This window comes from Aricia agestis, chromosome 22 (assembly GCF_905147365.1).
Source record: "Aricia agestis chromosome 22, ilAriAges1.1, whole genome shotgun sequence".
In the NCBI taxonomy this organism is placed as follows: Eukaryota; Metazoa; Arthropoda; class Insecta; order Lepidoptera; family Lycaenidae; genus Aricia; species Aricia agestis.
In genome coordinates this window covers 8,448,897-8,464,575 of record NC_056427.1, presented here as the reverse complement: position 1 = coordinate 8,464,575, position 15,679 = coordinate 8,448,897, and the positions used below count along the sequence as shown (strand labels likewise).

At 33.2% G+C, this 15,679-nt stretch overlaps 1 protein-coding gene across 1 annotated transcript; it reads right to left on the bottom strand.

The window, feature by feature from the left end:
• Window positions 1-828: 828 nt before the first annotated feature.
• Window positions 829-4,209, bottom strand: LOC121738123 (zinc finger protein 226-like). The gene is made up of 4 exons (XM_042129996.1): window positions 4,083-4,209; window positions 2,810-2,929; window positions 2,136-2,277; window positions 829-1,936 (listed from the first exon to the last, which is right to left on the bottom strand). The coding sequence occupies exons 1-4, from the start codon at window positions 4,188-4,190 to the stop codon at window positions 1,077-1,079; spliced, it is 1,230 nt and encodes a 409-aa protein (XP_041985930.1). The 5' UTR covers window positions 4,191-4,209; the 3' UTR covers window positions 829-1,076.
• Between the last annotated feature and the right edge of the window lie 11,470 nt (window positions 4,210-15,679).

Below are 15,679 nucleotides of genomic sequence, written 5' to 3'. Positions count from 1 at the left end.
TTTTATTAGTTACGGTAAATCCAAAATACACTTTTTAGTAATACAATATGATGTCCGTGATGGCGCAACCTGCAAATAATTTCAGATCGGTGGGGAACCCACGGAATATATAACACTACAGGAAAGGGCATATGGGCGTGGCCCGCGTGCCATAGTTATGTCCAGCTGTAGTGCTAGCACGGCGACCAGCGGAAATGCGAAAGTATGGAGAAACTGTGGAAATAAACCTAAGGTGCCGTTCCGATCTTTTTTCGTTCCGAAAAATTCAATTAAAATGCCACTTTATGACAGACTATAGTCACAAACTGTGGAGATAAACTTAAGGTGCCGTTCCGATCTTTTTTAGTTCCGAATAATTCAATTAAAAAGCCACTTTATGACAGACTATAGTTCTAAAAATTCAAATAATATCCTACATTATGACATATACTATAGTGTGTCATAAAGTGGCATTTTAATTGAATTTTTCGGAACGAAAAAAGATCGGAACGGCACCTTAGGTTTATTTCCACAGTTTGTCCATACTTTCGCATTTCCGCTGGTCGCCGTGCTAACACTACTGGACATAACTCGCACGCAAAAGGAAATTCGTGAGTACGGATTTAAACCTTACGTTAGTTGACGTAAGGTGTAAAATTGCGTACAACTTCAAGTCTTATCATATTTAGCTGTCAAGCGCCATCTAGTGTTGAATAACTGAACTCGGTAGTCAGAGCCGGTATTGCTAAATTTAAATTCTTCTTTATTTCAAAAGGGTTAGGGTTGTTTTTACGACATTATAATTAAAAAAGAAATCTCTTTGTGATTGGTTATTTCTTTTGTGTGCGTAAAATGTTACTGTGTGAGTTTGGCGACAGCAGTTTCAATGAAACTTACTTGCTATGGCCCTTCCCTTAGTGTTATATATTCCGTGGGGGAACCAATAGAAAATCTAGAAGTGCCTATTGTTACGCCATCTGTTGCAGATTCTAAAAATTAAAAGAAAGAAAATTCCCTATTTACTATGACTTCTCACCAGTTTGAATTACTGAATGTCTTTTTAAGTAGCTGCATGCTGTGAACTTCTTTTGACATAATTATTTATTGCAGTTATATGGTTTCTCACCAGTATGAATTAATAAGTGTCTTTTTAAGTGCGATCTTCGTAAGAATTTCTTTTGACATATGTCACAGTTATATGGTTTCTCACCAGTATGAATTAGTAAGTGTTCTTTTAAGTCCGATCTTCGTAAGAATTTCTTTTGACATATGTCACAGTTATATGGTTTCTCACCAGTATGAATTAATAAGTGTTTTTTTAATTCCGGTCTTACAAAAAATTTCTTTTGACATATGTCACAGTTAAATGGTTTCTCACCAGTATGAATTAATAAGTGTGTTTTTAAGTGCGATCTTTGTAAGAATTTCTTTTGGCATATGTCACAGTTATATGGTTTCTCACCAGTATGAATTAATAAGTGTGTTTTTAAGTGCGATCTTCGTAAAAATTTCTTTTGACATATGTCACAGTTAAATGGTTTCTCACCAGTATGAATCACTAAATGCTTTAGCAACCTGCTTTTAGTCGGAAACATTTTTAAGCAAACATCACAGATGTGTTGTTCCTTGTGACTCTTGTACTGTGCCTTTTTGTCCTCATTATCTATGCTCTGTTCACCAGCGCACTTTCCCTTGTCCCCAACATGTTCTTCTGTGGCTGTGTGCTGCGTGGGGGGACTTTGGCGTCCATACTTGTCAATGACACTTTGACTCAACTTTACTAATTTCAATTCAAGCACCCTTGAGCCTTGCCAAGCATCAATGCGGACAACGCTCAATGATTCCTGTTTGCAAACAGCATCACTATCTGACACATCATCATCTACAAATTCTAACACGGGTGCATAATCTTCTCCATACGTATTTGTATTTTCTACAGTTTGTTCTTCAATTACTTCTATAACAAATAAAAAAAATCACATTACAAACTAAAAAACTAATCAATAATTATTAATCATTGATTAGTAGATTATTACATTATACTCAATTTCACAAAGTTAAAAGGGGCAGAGCAGTTACTTAAGTGGCAAACAGAACACTACAAATGTAGCCCATCTGGAATATGAATACATAAAGTACAGTATAGTATACATTACCGTCTTCATCGTATTGTTCAGTCTTTATGTCCGGCTCCTCTTTTATAATATTATCTGCGGTAGGATGTGTTGTGGAAATATTTTTCATCTTATGGATTGATAGTTCTAACAAAGATCCAATTGGTCCAATGTCAATATCAGTCTATAAATTATAATATTATATTTTATGAGTCACACAAAAATGTTTTTTTATCTACGAATAAAAGTATAAGACGTACAAATATACTATATAAATATGCTGTTGCCCGCTTCTTCGTCCGAGTCCACATAATTTTTTTTTTTCGTAATTTTTTTTTTTAATAAAAAGTATCATATGTTACTTCTAGTACCTCTAAGAGTATGTGTATAAAGTTTCGTGATGATTCATCAGGTGAAATAGGGTCCCGTTTTAACTTTTGGGTACGGAACCCTAAAAAGGGAAAAAAATACACAATTTGTTGTATCTAGGAGCCTTTCTGAAATATTAATTTTATTTAATATAAATAAAATTTATATTTCACAAGACACATGCAACAAAAGTACAAAATTAAAGCTGCTAGACAGCTACATTTTTTACATAATATATGCAACTTAGTGAAAGTACTTAGCCTGCGATTTAGCCTGGAAACATTCAACAAAGTGTTAGTATTAGAGTCCCCTTTAACTAATATGTTACGGTTTTACTTCTGGAGTACCTTATTCCAGCAGAGACCATCAACAAGGCCCCGTGTCTGTACGGCCAACTGCTGCAGCCGGTGACACTGCTGCAGTCTCGTCTGGCAGATGTAACACATCCAGCACTCGCTGTCCCTAACCTGTTATTTAAAATAAACAGAAATCAAAGTATGAGTGACATAGTTTTTAGGGTTCCGTAGCCAAATGGTAAAAAACGGAACCCTTATAGATTCGTCATGTCTGTCTGACTGCCTGTCTGTCTGTCTGTCCGTCCGTATGTCACAGTCACTTTTCTCCGAAACTATAAGGGAGATCGCAGACGACAGACTTTTTGTGCGATTGAGTCTGCGGCGCCCATACAATCGGGCGGCATGGCGCAGCCCCGGCCATGCCGATTGTAAGGGCGCCGCAGACTTGATCGCACAAAAAGTCTGTCGTCTGCGATCTCCCTAAGAGCTACACTATTGAAACTTGCTAAGTAGATGTAGTCTGTGAACCGCATTAAAATTTTGATACAAAAATGGAAAAAATAATTAAAAATTTTAGGGGTCCCCATAGGTACAACTGAAAAAAAAAAAAATTATACATATTATACATTTACATCTATGCTGTGCGTGTGGGGTATCTATGGATAGGTCTTGAAAAATCATATTGAGGTTTCTAAAATCATTTTTTTTTTAACCTGAATAGTTTGCGAGAGAGACTCTTCCAAAGTGGTAAAATGTGTGGTAAAACTTAGCTGGTTTTTATTCAGTCTGGGAGATCAAATAATGGGGTTCTTTTAATTTTCATTCTATCCAGTATGTGATAATGAAACTTCACGCAAACCTTATGCTTTGGCCAACCTGTTATGACCAGAGCCTCAGAAAACATTTAATATAATAATAATAATAGCTTCCACACCGGTTTCAGTGACGGTGGCCGATTTCATTGAAACCAGGCCAGCTACGCAGGAGTAATTTTATAGTGCCCAAGTGTGTGCGCAGTACACAAGAGCACTCTCTATTCCTATACCCTCATAACCCAGTGGGACGGAAGACAGACACGACTGGCGAAAGATCAGACGCAGGACCGACTTTTTACATGCCCATCCGACGCATGGATCATCTTACTTGTCAGACAATCAGGTGATCAGCCTGCATTGTCCTAACCAAACTTGGAAATAACATATTTCCAACGCGGGAATCGAACCCGCGACCTCCGAGTCAAGAGCCGCGCTCTATACCACTAGACCACGGAGGGGAAAACATTTACCCGTTCATTAGCACTACGAGCATTAGCATGTTGACGTACCTTATAATTTGCCAGTTGCTCATAAAAGTAAAGCAGATCCGTTCTATAAATGTTAACAGTTCTTTTATTTGTAGATAAGCTTAAACAGCAACAAGTTTTCCTAAACATTTTAAAATCTATTTCGACAAGGCTTCTTCTTCTTTTAAAAATGGCCGCCTCGGTGAGTTGCCAATGTCAGAGTGGCTTAAAGGACTTTGCTCTATGTAGCGAAGGTATTTCCTTTATTTCATAATTCATTGCTTTATTTGAACGTGGGTGACATTGACGGGAGCGCCGAGCGCTGCAGCAGCGCTCCCGAGTCCCGTCAATGTCAGCGCGCCGCTGCTGGCACCATAGTGATTATATTCCACAGATTACTAGTATATATTTGTTATATTCTCTTTGGCTGGCACAGGCCCAGGGTGACCATATTTAAATTACAGATCCTGCCAAACTTTGGTCAAAAAACTGCCAAATCCTGCCTAAGCCTGTAGTAAAAAATGCCTAAATCCTGCCATCTTTATTTTCTGTTGTTTTAAAGTAAGAAAAGTAAAAAAACACATAATATAATATTTTGCATTTTTATAAGATTAAACATTCGCATCGTCTTCTTCCATTTCTTCATCTTTATACATAGATTTGTTCATGCGATTCAAAATTTATTTTGTAGGTTTGAAGGAATATTTGCAATCACTATGCTCACCATTCATGCAACATAGATGCAACATTTTGTTTATAAAATCGGCCAAGTGCGAGTCGGGCTCGCTCACGGTTCCGTACCGTTACAGAGAGAAATCAGAAAGTACTTAGGCAAAAAATTGTGTTTTTTATGGGATCAAATATTTATTTTATTAAAATTTTATTATTATTAATAATTAGATTACAGAATATATAATTAAGGATTTTGTGAAAATTTAAACCCTCTTACTAATAAACGCTATATAAGCTTTGAATAGTTATGTAACAGTATTTTGTCTTTTCAATCCAATTAAAAATGTCACTTATGTGACAGGAACAAAACACTGTTTAGCTATTCATAGCTTATATTTATTAGTAAGGGGGTATGTGTTTAGCTGTTAGTTAGTTAGTTAGCCCCCCTTGAATATAACTTTTTTTTTTCATAATCATAATCATTTTTTCACTTGATGTGGTTTTACAAAGATGGTTTCTATTTATCATTGGTACGTACACATCATACCATTACATTGGTGTGTGAATATTGTCACCGCAATAATAATTTTCGTTTTATATTATTATATTGCTCTGAATGTTTCTGGTGTTAAAAGGCACCGAAATAAAATTCCCTCTCTGTAAGAGTCACGAAAAAAATTAAATAATTTAAGAGATATTTAATATTAAGTAAAAACTGTTGTTCGTGACAATGACAAAATTTGTGGAAAATGACGTGTTTACTTAGAATAATGACAATTTGTTGAGAATAATGATTATTTTAAAAATCTTATCCATATTCGTGCTGATTATATTATTATTATTATTATAAACGCCTCCGTGGTCCAGTGGTTAAGAGTGTGGCTCTTGACTCAGAGGTCGTGGGTTCGATTCCCGCGTTGGAAACATATTGTTAATTGTTATTTGCAAGTTTGGTTAGGACTTAGGACATTGCAAGCTGATCACCTGATTGTCTGACACTCAGAACAGGAAAATAAGGTCTGACAAGTAAGATGCTCCATGCGTCGGATCACAGATGGGCATGTAAAAGTCAGTCCTGCGCATCTCTCGCCAGTCGTGTCGGTCATCCGTCCCACTGGGTTATGAGAGTTAAAAGCAATAGAGAGTGCTCATATGTACTGCGCACACACTTGAGCACTATAAAATTACTCCTGCGTAACTGGCCTGGTTTCAATGAAACCAGCCACCGTCACCGAAACCGGTGTGGGGGTTATTATTATTATAAGTAAAAAATAGGATTTTCAATAAAACTTGTATGTTAGTAAAAGTATTGATTTATTATAAAAATGTACCTATTCCCTAAAATATAGCTAATACCAAAACCTGCCTTTAAAAAATATATTCTACCTTTTCGAGTCACCTGCCATAAAAAATGTACACCGGTTAAATAATAATAATTCTGATATTTATTATTTCTCAAATAATATTTTATTACCAAACGTTCCACGCGGCTTCGCTCGCGTAAATAAGATATTTCACAGACAAATTAGGCCACAAAATAGCCTATGATCCTTCACGTGGTCAATTTCTTAATTCTTATCAGTTATCTGTACCAAATAACAGAAAAATTGCTCCAGTAGCCCGTGAGATAAGCCCTTTCAAATAATTTGCCCCTTTTTTCCATATTTTCCTCTATTTCTTAGCTCTTATTAGTCTTAGCGTGAAAAAATATAGCCTATAGCCTTTCTCGATAAATGGGCTATCTAACACTGAAAGAATTTTTCAAATCGGACCAGTAGTTCCTGAGATTAGTGTGTTTAAAACTTTAAATAAGCCCTCTTTCAAATAATTTCCCCCCCGTTTTTTCCACATTTTCCTTTATTTCTTCGCTCCTATTATTCTTGGCGTGATAAAATATTCCTTATAGCCTTTCTCGATAAATGGGCTATCTAACACTGAAAGAATTTTTCAAATCAGACCAGTAGTTCCTGAGATTAGCGCGTTCAAATAAGCCCTTTCAAATAATTTCCCTCCGTTTTTTCCACATTTTCCTCTATTTCTTCGCTCCTATTATTTTTAGCATGATAAAATAGTGCCTATAGCCTTCCTCGATAAATGGGCTATCTAACACTAAAATAATTTTTCAAGTCGGACCAGTAGTTCCTGAGATTAGCGCGTTCAAACAAACAAACAACCTCTCCTGCTTTATAATATTGAAGTATAGATAACATTTTTACTACTTTTCTTACTATTCTACTACTACTTTTCGAAAATGTGTCAAATAACTTCCTAATTGTAATATCGACATTGCATCGATTCGATATATTTGTCCCTGTTTTCCAGAAATACAGTTACAAATTTGGTCATTATTCTGAATGATCGTCATTATGTTTTTAGGGCTATTCAGGAAAATGACGTTCAGGAAAATAAGAAATTCACTAAATTCGTTTATAATTAAGTATTGATATAAAGAAAACTAAAAAAATGATTAAGAACTTAGAAATGTTGCGGGCCTTTATAACTTGGTATAAAAAAAAGTAGTGAAAAACAGACAAATGTTGGCACACATCAAGAAAGTGATGATGGTAAATGACATCTTATTTGGAAATTTTTGTAGAACGTATTTCAAAGACTCACCTGCATAAAAGGAGGACCTCTATCCACACCAAAGCAGTGCGATCAAATAAAGTGAGCCAGCAGATTTTATCGTAAAATAGGTTTCAACCCGTTACATTGAGTATATCGGCAAGGCATTCAAAACAAACAATGCGCAGGACAATGACGCGAATTTTATGAACATTTTAAAAATATAATTTTTAGTTATTTAATGTAAGTGAATGTGTTATTTGTTGGTATCGAATAGTTTATTAGTTCTTTATCTTCAAATTAACATTGAGTTTTTAATCCTTTCTAGCCCTTTTTTTTTATAAATAATAAATTGTAAGCGGCAGTATCGAAACGACACGCAAAATTGTCACAATTTGGTACTTTTTTTATAATAACTTTTGAAATATTAACTCTACTCTCAAATAGTTTTAGCAGCATTTTCGTAAGTTAATTAGACATTGAAATGTGTAATATTACATCAAATTTACGAAGGCGTTTTGGACCCAACTTCGAAGACATGAATTTTGTCTCTCTCAAATATTTGCCCGGATCAGTAAATTTGGCAGAATGCGCGATCCGCGGCGCGCTGTCGCGCGCGAGTGTGGATCGGCAGTCAGGTTTAAGATATTTTGATTTTTGTCACACTTGACAGGACACTGATATTTTTTGGAAACACAACCCATATATAGTCAGTGATGCCAACCTGCAGATAATTTCAGATCGGTGAGGAACCAATAGAAAATCTAGAAGTGTTTATCCTTACGCCATCTAGTTATGATTGTTAAAAATAAAATTAAAAAATATAAATGAAAATCCCTCGAAACAGAATAAGACTGGGATGAAAAGATAATTTATAAGTTTATTAATCCCTTAGACTGGGTTGCACCAGAGGCGTGGGTAAAGTTAAAGTTATGGTTATAGTTAAGGTAAATTTAACTTTAACTTTAACTATAACCGGAAAAATTGACAGATGTCGTATGAGAATATGGGGTGTTTGGACGCCATATTTAACTTTAACTTTACTCACGCCTCTGGTGCAACCATAAACCTATAATGCTAAAGACCAACAAAGAGTGCGAGAGAGAAGAAAATCCTTTATGGAATTATAACAAGATGAAAAGAGAGAGGCAGTCTAATGAAAATTGTAACAACTTTTATTTGACAGGTCGTCAAAAGTCGTCAATCGTTTTTATGCCCTTTCGGTATTTGCAATTTATTATTTAAATCGTATGTTATTTTCAACAAATACTATTATATAACAATAATAACTTGTGCTGTGAGTGATTGCAGTGTAAATCATAGGAATAATCCTGAAAAATATACATTTCACCCGTAATTAATCTTCATGTCCTAATTGCTACGATGTGTTTATTTTTGCTATATTCTGTCTTTAGTTCTCTATTACAAATAAAATATTGTGAATCCTCCCTTTTACTTTCATATTTTGCGTAACTAAAGCTACTATTGTTCCTATATTACACAAATTTTGAAGAAAAATTTTTCATCAAAATTTTTTACATATACGCTAGTGCTTGAATCAAATTTATCGATATGCTTATTGATATTTTACAATAACGTAAATCTAAAATAAAAATCATTTACCTTTATATTTATCACCTTAAGCCCGGCCGCACATTATCCGAAATTTCTGATCAGAAAAATACGGACGCCCGGCGGAACGCACTCTGTTCATACATTTTGTTGTAGACCCATCATACTAAAAGAATTTCTGACGTGTGAAAATGTATGAGCGGGGCGGGGCGTCCGAATTTTTGTGATCAGAAATTCGGAAAATGTGCGGCCGGACTAAAAAGGACATATTATCTTATTGTAACTAATATAATATAGTATAGTATAATATAGCTAATATAACATAACTACTATAATATAGAGTGACTCTAAAACTAGAGGAAGGTTTATATTTATATATCATAATCATTTGTTTTACAGATTCCCTCAAGATCCTCTAATAAGAGGAAAATGGCTGAAATTAATTGGGCGTGTTGGTTGGAATCCCAAGAAAAATTCAACAATATGTAGCAAACATTTCATTGAAAATTTTTAAAGAAAAATTAGAATAAATACTATTTTGGTTAAAGGAGCTATCCCAACTTTATTTGTGCCAGTAAGTTTGACATACTGTTGCACTTGTTACTGAAGCAATTATTAAAAATAAGCAATTATAAGCAATTAATGCTTTTTAGTTCATTTAAGATTATACTTATATGAACTAGAAAGTATATACTAAAAATAATCCTTATTCTGTACTCAATCTTCATAATTTTGAAGTCGGTACCAGTCCTAAGTATATAAGTTGCTGTTATACCTATTCTGTCAGAGAACTGGCGATTAGGTTAGCTGGTACCGATTGCAAAATAATGAAGATTGAGAACAGAATTAATACTGAGTACAGAATAAGAATTATTTAATACGTTCATTTAAGTATAATATTACTATTGTCATTGCCTTGGAAGTCGGTTTTAATTTTTTGTTTAAAAATAATAATTTTACTCATTTTAGCTGTCCTTAAGGTTTTCTTTACTTACAGTTGGTGTTTTAAAAAATCAAAATCAAAATTGCTTTATTTCTGAACAAATCTAAAATAAAATATATTTTCAGAATACATGGTGCCTACCACCGGTTCGGGAACTAAGCCGACGAGAAGAACCGGCGTAAGAAACTCGCACGCCCACTTTTTACCAAAAAAAGTGAGAAAAAAAATAATCTTTTAAAACAAAATTTACAATGCTGTAATAAAAATTATACAATGTAAACATAGATAGATACATAATAATTGTAAGTCATGTAGAAGTAGCCTTGCAAGCAGTCATTCAGCATTCTACTCCCAAGATGTGCCATCGTTTACGAAATCATTTTGGCTTTGGCACAAAACGTTCTTTGACTACTTTTTTAAATTTATTAATCGAAAGATTTTGAACGTTTTCTGGGACCATATGTTCCCATTTGAATATCAAGGAGTCACCTCGATTTCTCATTTTTTCTATCACCAGACCACCACTTTTGTGAACATACCTACTACCTACTCGGAACAATGTACAGCAAAAGAAAAAATTTGAAAATCGGTTCATAAACGGCGGAGTAATCGTTGAACATACATAAAAATATATCCACAGGCGAACGTCTAGACTCCTCCTGTTTGGAAGTCGGTTCAAAATAATTGTAATAAAATATTATGATATTTTATAATATGTAAGTATTTAATTTAAGAATAAAATATAATATACTATGTGTGTTGTTTACTTTCAACGTTTACTTTCAATGTAAGGACTGATTTACCAGATAGATTTTACCTGAGTAATAAATAAGTAACTTTATAATGTGTTAAGTGTAAATTATTTACCCCTATAAGAACCTCATGTCATAACATATCCGACGATTGAAAAATCATTCCAAAAGAAAATGTGTATCTACTTTTCAATCGTCACCTTTTTTTGCCAATTAAAATTTATGATACGTAATTTGAAATACAAATCTATCAAAGTTGCATATTATTTATTTCTTATAGAAACTCAGGTAAAATAGCTCGAATGGACTAAACTATCGATAGCAAAACACTATACTATCGATAGTAAAATATACATCACTAGCCCACGCACACATTGACAGATCAAAAATGGTCACGCATTTTCGAGTTGTCAGGTGGTATTTACGACAGTATATATAATGTCTATGGGTGCAACTATAGGTGCAACCATAGACATAATATATACGAAACACAGCGCAAGCGCTGTTTCACGCCGGTTTTCTGTGAGAACGTGGTATTTCTCCGGTTGAGCCAGCCCATTCGTGCCGAAGCATGGCTCTCCCACGTATGAGGATTCATGTTCACAAAAGTGGTGGTCTGGTGATGGAAACAATGAGAAATCGAAGTGACTCCTTGATATTCAAATGGGAACATATGGTCCCAGAAAACGTTCATCATTGGTTCAAAATATTTCGATTAATAAATTAAAAAAAGTAGTCAAAGAACGTTTTGTGCCAAAGCCAAAATGATTTCATAATTGATGGCACATCTTGGGAGTAGAATGCTGAATGACTGCTTGCAAGGCTACTTCTACATGACTTACAATTATTATGTATCTATCTATGTTTACATTGTATAATTTTTAGTTACAGCATTGTAAATTTTGTTTTAAAAGATTTTTTTTTTTTCTCACTTTTTTGGTAAAAAGTGGGCGTGCGAGTTTCTTACGCCGGTTCTTCTCGTCGGCTTAGTTACCGAACCGGTGGTAGGCACCATGTATTCTGAAAATATATTTTATTTTAGATTTCTTCAGAAACAAAGCAATTTTGATTTTGATTTTTTAAAACACCAACTGTAAGTATAGAAAACGTTAAGGACAGCTAAAATGAGTAAAATTATTATTTTTAAACAAAAAATTAAAACCGACTTCCAAGGCAATGACAATAGTAATATTATACTTAAATTAACTAAAAAGTATTAAATAATTCTTATTCTGTACTCAGTATTAATTCTGTTCTCAATCTTCATTATTTTGCAATCGGTACCAGCTAACCTAATCGCCAGTTCTCTGACAGAATAGGTATAACAGCAACTTATATACTTAGGGCTGGTACCGACTTCAAAATTATGAAGATTGAGTACAGAATAAGGATTATTTAATACTTTTTAGTTCATATAAGTATAATCTTAAATGAACTAAAAAGCATTAATTGCTTATAATTGCTTATTTTTAATAATTGCTTCAGTAACAAGTGCAACAGTATGTCAAACTTACCAAAATAGTATTTATTCTAATTTTTCTTTAAAAATTTTCAATGAAATGTTTGCCTACATATTGTTGAATTTTTCTTGGGATTCCAACCAACACGCCCAATTAATTTCAGCCATTTTCCTCTTATTAGAGGATCTTGAGGGAATCTGTAAAACAAATGATTATGATATATAAATATAAACCTTCCTCTAGTTTTAGAGTCACTCTATATTATAGTAGTTATGTTATATTAGCTATATTATACTATACTATATTATATTAGTTAAAATAAGATAATATGTCCTTTTTAGTCCGGCCGCATATTTTCCGAATTTCTGATCACAAAAATTCGGACGCCCCGCCCCGCTCATACATTTTGACACGTCAGAAATTCTTTTAGTATGATGGGTCTACAACAAAATGTATGAACAGAGTGCGTTCCGCCGGGCGTCCGTATTTTTCTGATCAGAAATTTCGGATAATGTGCGGCCGGGCTTAAGGTGATAAATATAAAGGTAAATGATTTTTATTTTAGATTTATGTTAATAAGCATATCGATAAATTTGATTCAAGCACTAGCGTATATGTAAGAAATTTTGATGAAAAATTTTTCTTCAAAATTTGTGTAATATAGGAACAATAGTACCTTTAGTTACGCAAAATATGAAAGTAAAAGGGAGGATTCACAATATTTTATTTGAAATAGAGAACTAAAGACCAGAATATAGCAAAAATAAACACATCGTAGCAATTAGGACATGAAGATTAATTACGGGTGAAATGTATATTTTTCAGGCTTATTCCTATGATTTACACTGCAATCATTCACAGCACAAGTTATTATTGTTATATGTAATAGTATTTGTTGTTTGTTGTTGAAAATAACATACGATTTAAATAATAAATTGCAAATACCGAAAGGGCATAAAAACGATAGACGACTTTTGACGACCTGTCAAATAAAAGTTGTTACAATTTTCATTAGACTGCCTCTCTCTTTTCATCTTGTTATAATTCCATAAAGGATTTTCTTCTCTCTCGCACTCTTTGTTGGTCTTTAGCATTATAGGTTTATGGGTGCAACCCAGTCTAAGGAAACAGATGGAAGTGACATAACTACAAAAAAGTGTGGCCGGCGCCATATTGCCAAGAACTAAACATGGCGGTCTATAGTGATAGGACCATAGATTAAGTATTATAGTATAGATGTCATAGACATAATATATACCTAAAGACCAACAAAGAGTGCGAGAGAGAAGAAAATCCTTTATGGAATTATAACAAGACGAAAAGAGAGAGGCAGTCTAATGAAAATTGTAACAACTTTTATTTGACAGGTCGTCAAAAGTCGTCAATCGTTTTTATGCCCTTTCGGTATTTGCAATTTATTATTTAAATCGTATGTTATTTTCAACAAATACTATTATATATAACAATAATAACTTGTGCTGTGAGTGATTGCAGAGTAAATCATAGGAATAATCCTGAAAAATATACATTTCACCCGTAATTAATCTTCATGTCCTAATTGCTACGATGTGTTTATTTTTGCTATATTCTGGTCTTTAGTTCTCTATTTCAAATAAAATATTGTGAATCCTTCCTTTTACTTTCATATTTTGCGTAACTAAAGGTACTATTGTTCCTATATTACACAAATTTTGAAGAAAAATTTTTCATCAAAATTTCTTACATATACGCTAGTGCTTGAATCAAATTTATCGATATGCTTATCGATATTTTACAATAACATAAATCTAAAATAAAAATCATTTACCTTTATATTTATCACCTTAAGCCCGGCCGCACATAATCCGAAATTTCTGATCATAAAAATTCGGACGCCCGGCGGAACGCACTCTGTTCATAAATTTTGTTGTAGACCCATCATACTAAAAGAATTTCTGACGTGTCAAAATGTATGAGCGGGGCGGGGCGTCCGAATTTTATTTTAACTAATAGTATATTATAATATAGCTAATATAATATAACTACTATAATATATAGTGACTCTAAAACTAGAGGAAGGTTTATATTTATATATCATAATCATTTGTTTTACAGATTCCCTCAAGATCCTCTAATAAGAGGAAAATGGCTGAAATTAATTGGGCGTGTTGGTTGGAATCCTAAGAAAAATTCAACAATATGTAGCAAACATTTTATTGAAAATTTTTAAAGAAAAATTAGAATAAATACTATTTTGGTTAAAGGAGCTATGCCAACTTTATTTGTGCCAGTAAGTTTGACATACTGTTGCACTTGTTACTGAAGCAATTATAAGCAATTAATGCTTTTTAGTTCATTTAAGATTATACTTATATGAACTAAAAAGTATTAAATAATCCTTATTCTGTACTCAATCTTCATAATTTTGAAGTCGGTACCAGTCCTAAGTATATAAGTTGCGGTTATACCTATTCTGTCAGAGAACTGGCGATTAGGTTAGCTGGTACCGATTGCAAAATAATGAAGATTGAGAACAGAATTATACTGAGTACAGAATAAGAATTATTTAATACTTTTTAGTTCATTTAAGTATAATATTACTATTGTCATTGCCTTGGAAGTCGGTTTTAATTTTTTGTTTAAAAATAATAATTTTACTCATTTTAGCTGTCCTTAACGTTTTCTATACTTACAGTTGGTGTTTTAAAAAATCAAAATCAAAATTGCTTTATTTCTGAACAAATCTAAAATAAAATATATTTTCAGAATACATGGTGCCTACCACCGGTTCGGTAACTAAGCCGACGAGAAGAACCGGCGTAAGAAACTCGCACGCCCACTTTTTACCAAAAAAAGTGAGAAAAAAAAATCTTTTAAAACAAAATTTACAATGCTGTAACTAAAAATTATACAATGTAAACAAAGATAGATACATAATAATTGTAAGTCATGTAGAAGTAGCCTTGCAAGCAGTCATTCAGCATTCTACTCCCAAGATGTGCCATCAATTATGAAATCATTTTGGCTTTGGCACAAAACGTTCTTTGACTACTTTTTTAAATTTATTAATCGAAAGATTTTGAACGTTTTCTGGGACCATATGTTCCCATTTGAATATCAAGGAGTCACTTCGATTTCTCATTGTTTCCATCACCAGACCACCACTTTTGTGAACATGATACCTACTCGGAACAATACAATGTACAGCAAAAGAAAAAATTTGAAAATCGGTTCATAAACGGCGGAGTAATCGTTGAACATACATAAAAATATATCCACAGGCGAACGTCTACACTCCTCCTGTTTGGAAGTCGGTTCAAAATAATTGTAATAAAATATTATGATATTTTATAATATGTATTTAATTTAAGAATAAAATATAATATACTATGTGTGTTGTTTACTTTCAATGTAAGGACTGATTTACCAGATAGATTTTACCTGAGTAATAAATAAGTAACTTTATAATGTGTTAAGTGTAAATTATTTACCCCTATAAGAACCCCATGTCATAACATATCCGACGATTGAAAAATCATTCCAAAAGAATATGTGTATCTACTTTTCAATCGTCACCTTTTATTGCCAAATAAAATGTATGATACCTAATTTGAAATACAAATCTATCAAAGTTGCATATTATTTATTTCTTATAGAAACTCAGGTAAAATAACTCGAACGGACTAAACTATCGAT

Bases quoted from the DNA above. Each gene is read 5' to 3' on its own strand.
- LOC121738123 (XM_042129996.1), bottom strand. From the start codon at position 4,190: ATGTTTAGGAAAACTTGTTGCTGTTTAAGCTTATCTACAAATAAAAGA. The intron at 2,930-4,082 runs GTACGTCAACAT...TTTAAATAACAG, and splicing joins AGCAACTGGCAAATTATAAG to GTTAGGGACAGCGAGTGCTG. The intron at 1,937-2,135 runs GTAATGTATACT...TATTTGTTATAG, and splicing joins TGAACAATACGATGAAGACG to AAGTAATTGAAGAACAAACT.